We start from the raw sequence: 4,911 nt of genomic DNA, 5'->3' as shown, positions 1-4,911 counted from the left end.
TGTCTGTTGTCTTTCTTTTCCCTTACTATCTTGGCCCTTCCGTGTATAATCTGGTTCACCGATATCTGACACAGCACCGATGGAGGACCCTGCTGCAGAAACGGTTACCTTAGGACACTGTGGGAAGGACGTCGCCGGAAGATCGCCAGAAGCCCGGAGACCAGGATGTTCGTCAGAGCAGGTATCAAGCCAACCAGTCGTCCCATGATGCTGTGGACGGGCGCCGCCAGCCAGGACGTCCGCAGATCCAGTCAAACTCCAGGAGCTCGTCAGAGCAGGTATCAGCCGCCCTGGGATGCCGTAGATGACGCCTCCTGCCCGGATACAGACGAAGAATACGAAGACGTCTGGACGAGCGCGCAGCCGTGAAGGACCTGGACAAGATCTGCGAGGACGTGCATTGGGAGAGTACGCCGCTGAGTTAGGCATGGACGAGGACTACGAGGATGTCTGGACGAATCCGACGAAATCAAGGAGGACCTGAGCGAGACCTTCGAGGACGTGTAGTGGTCGAGGACAGACGGATTTACCAAGGACTGGGATGAAGAAGACGACAAGGACGAGCAGCCATGAAGATACACCAGGGACAACGCACGCGAGAGCGAAGTGACCAGCAAGTCAGGACCAGCCAAGTTGTGTAACCCTTGAGGCAAATCTAAGGCGCCTCGAGGGCGAGGCGTTAGTAGGTGGCCGAGCAATATAACGTGTATATAAGCCCGATTTGTGAAGCATTAGACATAGACCCCGTGGCTCGGCGCGAACTTAAATGACGAGTTATCTGACCTTGTTTGGACTCTCAGACGTGCCTCAGCACCCGCGAGCTCAGGTCATATCACCAGTCTTCCGCCCCCACAGGGCTGGTCGGCGCCGCGACCCCGCACTCGGCACTTACCCAAGACTCGTCTCGTGTGTTACCATCACTTGTTGTATTCTTCAGAAATAAAGAGTCAGCCGTTTTAACTACTATGCCTACCCCTGCAAGGCGTCATCGATATAGCCTTCTACACATACCCAGAGTGAGCTAGGTTTGAGGCCTGGTCAGGGAGGGTTGTTAAACATTTTTAGATATATTGATGTCTATAACATGACAATCCATATTGCCCAAATGCATTCAAATCTTTATTTGGACACCTCAATTTCTAATTCTCCCATACCAGATACATCCTTATCAGCCATTTTGTTTTTCTTTTTTAATTAGGGAATACTTTCTCTATTCCTGTCAGATTATCAATAAATTCAAAATATTTATGACGATGATTATCTTCACTATCATCTAAATCTTTATTTTTACTTTGTGGCAATTCTAGCAGATTTTCTTCATCTAGATTTGGTTTCTTTACTTCCTGAACTTCTGTTTCCTTTTCGTAAAGCTGGAGCTCAGTTTGTAACTTGGCTGATCCTGCACTTAACTTCTTGTTCTGTGTAACATTTTCCTTGGACCGTTTTGTAGAATGTGTGTGCTTTGATGACCTATTTTGTGAATTTACTGAATTTGTTTTTTTGTTTAAATTCATGCATTTTACTCTCAGTGTTATGCATGCAATTATGGTGCTCCTCCTCCTCAAAATTTAAATCCTGTAAATATTCATCATGAGAACTTGGATCTACTTCCATTAACAAGTTATTTACAACTTTAATTTGTGATTAATCTACTTTTTTATCATTAAGTTGATCCAAACTTACAACACTATCTAGACTTGTCAAAGGTATCATCAAAGATAATACCTTTCCCCATGTTATCCTAGCAGATGAAAACCTCATTATATGCTGTGTTATTTGACACAAACCTTTTTTCTGTTAAAACCCTTTCATTACTACACTGGCCCCATTTACATAAAATTGATCACCTACATCTTCTTTAGTAGCACTCATTATCACAACTATTATTATGCTACTGACCTAGATTGAACTTTAACATCTAATTTGTACCTACTTGTCAAAGCCGTTGGTGATTCCTATAGAGCTGAAGAATTTCTTTAAAGAGCAGAGATCTTCCGGTGATTTCGTAGGTTATCCATCTGCCTGTGGATTCTCATAATATATTTTCAGTTGGCAGAAGTATGACCTGTTGACTGATTATAAAAACATAAGTCTTCCTGCGAACGTGGGCGGGCTCCATGGGTCGTGAATCGGGGCGGGGACCTCGGTCGTCTTGTTGCAGGTAGATCCTCGTGTAGGTCGGCTACTTGTGGCGACCAGTTGGCTGCTGCTGCAACTTGACGACGATTTCCAGACATCTGCGGACGAGGATGGGAAACACCAACACGAATATTCCACAGTTGTTGGGCACAGTGCACAAGCTTGTCAGTGGGCGCATCATCTCGCGTTGCTAGAGCCTCTCTCATCCACTGCGGTACGCCTTGCAAGAAAACCCGACGGGCTAGTATGTCTGGATCACCAATGGCATTCGGGTAATCTCTTTCTCCTTGCAATACTGCAGCCTGTAAGTTCAGATAAAAGTCAAACGGGCTCTGGTCTGGCATCATGCGGTGTTGGTACAACAGAGTGAAATAATCATGAGGAGAACCAATACCCCGGAAATGTTCTTTTAATTACCTTTAAACGCTACCCAGTCCGTTATTCCATCAAATACACTAGAGTTTATTATGACCTCAGCCATGCCTCGACACATGACTCGCGCCATCTGGCACATTGCTTCTTCTGTGGATGGTTGCGTGACGTTTTCAATTTGCTTGATCCACGCCTCTAACTCTTGCGATCTCTGCAAGGGCTGAGAAGCGGGGACTTCAGCCTTAAATAACGTTATACCTGACTGAAGCATTACTAACACAAGGGTTGAATTATGGGACATAGGCTGCGGAGCTAAAGTATCTCTGAATGGCGTGGACGGGCGCTGCGGGATCGAATCACGCGTTGTATGGGCGTGACACGAAGATCGCGGCGCCTGGGTCGCAAAACGTTCTGTTCCATTCAGGCGATCCCTGTTCTCACGGACATCCTCTCTCATGGCGTCCAACTGAACTTTAAGATCGCGAGACAGCCTCAAAACGAATCACCATCTCATCAAACATACTGAGACTAAGATGATTGGCTTCATCTGTTACGCGATATTGTGAAAATGAACCCTCTCGTGATGAAGTTCGAGGGCCTGCCGCCTCTGATACAGTTTCGACCTGAGGGAGACCTGAAGGGTCTTGCAAATGAGGGATGCTTAGGTCTGGGGTCTGGAGCAGGCGCTTCCAGATTTACACTAATTGCCATGTGCGGCATGGTGTTACTCTGATCTACAGTCGAGATATTACAAGTCTTTTTACTCTTTCCCATAGTTCACAGTTACACTTCGACAAATAATACAATAACAAAACCTCATGTATCAACTATTGGCTCCAAATCGTACAAACACTCGTAATGCTAAACGAATCGATTCAAAACCTATCACTATCACGCAACCTTAAAACTTATTATTTTTGTTTAAACTAGCTTACGAGTAAAACTCTACCGAAACACATTCAACGTAAAAATATATAAATACGATAAAACGGTACAAAGAGAGCCAAATCGCGTAAAACTATGAATAAAACAGCACAAAGGCGAACAGCAATAAAATGTTACAGTTAGAAAACGTGGAAATCGCACAAATGGAAACAAGTACAGAAAATCACGTTAAAATAAAAGCAAAGCTGTATAAAACTAAGAACACAATAAATGTACAACTAAAGCAGAATTAAAACAATGCGAAAGGCAAACGGTAAAACGATAAAGAACACTAAAACAAACGCGGTAAATGCACAAATAAAACTCGACTTTAAATCAAGAAAACGTAAGATATTATGTTAAGAAAACTTATATTAAGATAGAAAACTTACAAGGAAATATTTATAAAACAAAATGAAACAACGCGTAGAGACGATAAATAAAGGTATACACTAAAAGCGAACAATAAAACAGTAACTTATAGACGCTTAAACAAACGCAGTAAATGCAAAAATAAAACTAAGTACGAATGATAAAACTGACCATAAAACAAAGAAAACGTGCAAACTTGTGTTAAGAACGATTATAGTAATTAACTAAAAGCGTAAAAATAAAGGTGTTTTTCTCGCCTTAATTAGGGATACCTGGCGGGAAGGGTAAAGCAAGGTCGTTTACCCTGAGGTGACCCGCAAACAGCTGGGGATGCTTTTAAGGCATATGATGATGCTTATTTATTGTCTACAATTAAATTACATAAGGTTCACTACATCATCCCCTGCGTTTGACTTCTCAAGGCTATGTATGTGTGTGTGAGAGAGAGATATAGGGGGGGGGGGGGGGGGAGTGTGTGTGTGTGTGTGTGTGTGTATGTGTGAGAGGGTGTGTGTGAGTGTGTGTGTGTGTGTGTGTGTGTGTGTGTGTGTGTTTGTGTGTGAGAGAGAGTGTGTGGGTGTGTGTGTGTGTGTGTGAGTGTGTGTGTGTGTGTGTGTGTGTGTGTGTGTGTGCTTATAAATAATTGGCGAACACAATGAAAGGCAGAGAAAAGTAGAAACGATTGTCAAGAAAATATATAATCAACTCCAGTGCATTAGAAATAAGTGCCACCTGCATATAGCACCTGTTCTTTTTACAACGCTTATCTTTGCGCTCAGTATCCCGCTGGTGAACAAATGAAACTAAGTACGAATGATAAAACTGGCCCTAAAACAAAGAAAACGTGCAAACTTGTGTTAAGAACAATTATAGTAACATAGAAAGCGTACAGCGGGAGAAATGGTTCCCAAAACATAAAATGAGACAAATTAATTCGATGGCATAACAAGTACACAGTATATGGTAATATACTGTTTGTGAAAGTTGAGTGATTACCAGTAATTATCCCTCTCTAAGCTCTACCAAAAATAACAGGTTGTAGTGAATGCAACCTTGCAGTACGCGACGAAGTGACCCTGAGGGAGTCAGTTATCGCAGTACTTG

General features: G+C 43.0%; 1 protein-coding gene across 1 annotated transcript in view; it reads left to right on the top strand.

Annotated features, from left to right (window-relative positions):
- The first annotated feature begins 3,079 nt into the window (after positions 1-3,079).
- The window catches only part of LOC125042064 (alpha-(1,6)-fucosyltransferase-like), a 26,901-nt gene continuing 25,069 nt past the window's right edge, over positions 3,080-4,911 (top strand). Inside the window, exon 1 of the mRNA XM_047637527.1 lies at positions 3,080-3,232. Coding sequence (XP_047493483.1) covers positions 3,080-3,232 — 153 coding nt within the window. The remainder of the gene's footprint in view (positions 3,233-4,911) is intronic.

Source organism: Penaeus chinensis, chromosome 31 (assembly GCF_019202785.1).
Source record: "Penaeus chinensis breed Huanghai No. 1 chromosome 31, ASM1920278v2, whole genome shotgun sequence".
NCBI lineage: Eukaryota > Metazoa > Arthropoda > Malacostraca > Decapoda > Penaeidae > Penaeus > Penaeus chinensis.
The sequence above is the reverse complement of the archived record's forward strand: the minus strand, read 5'-3'. Positions and strand labels throughout refer to the sequence as shown.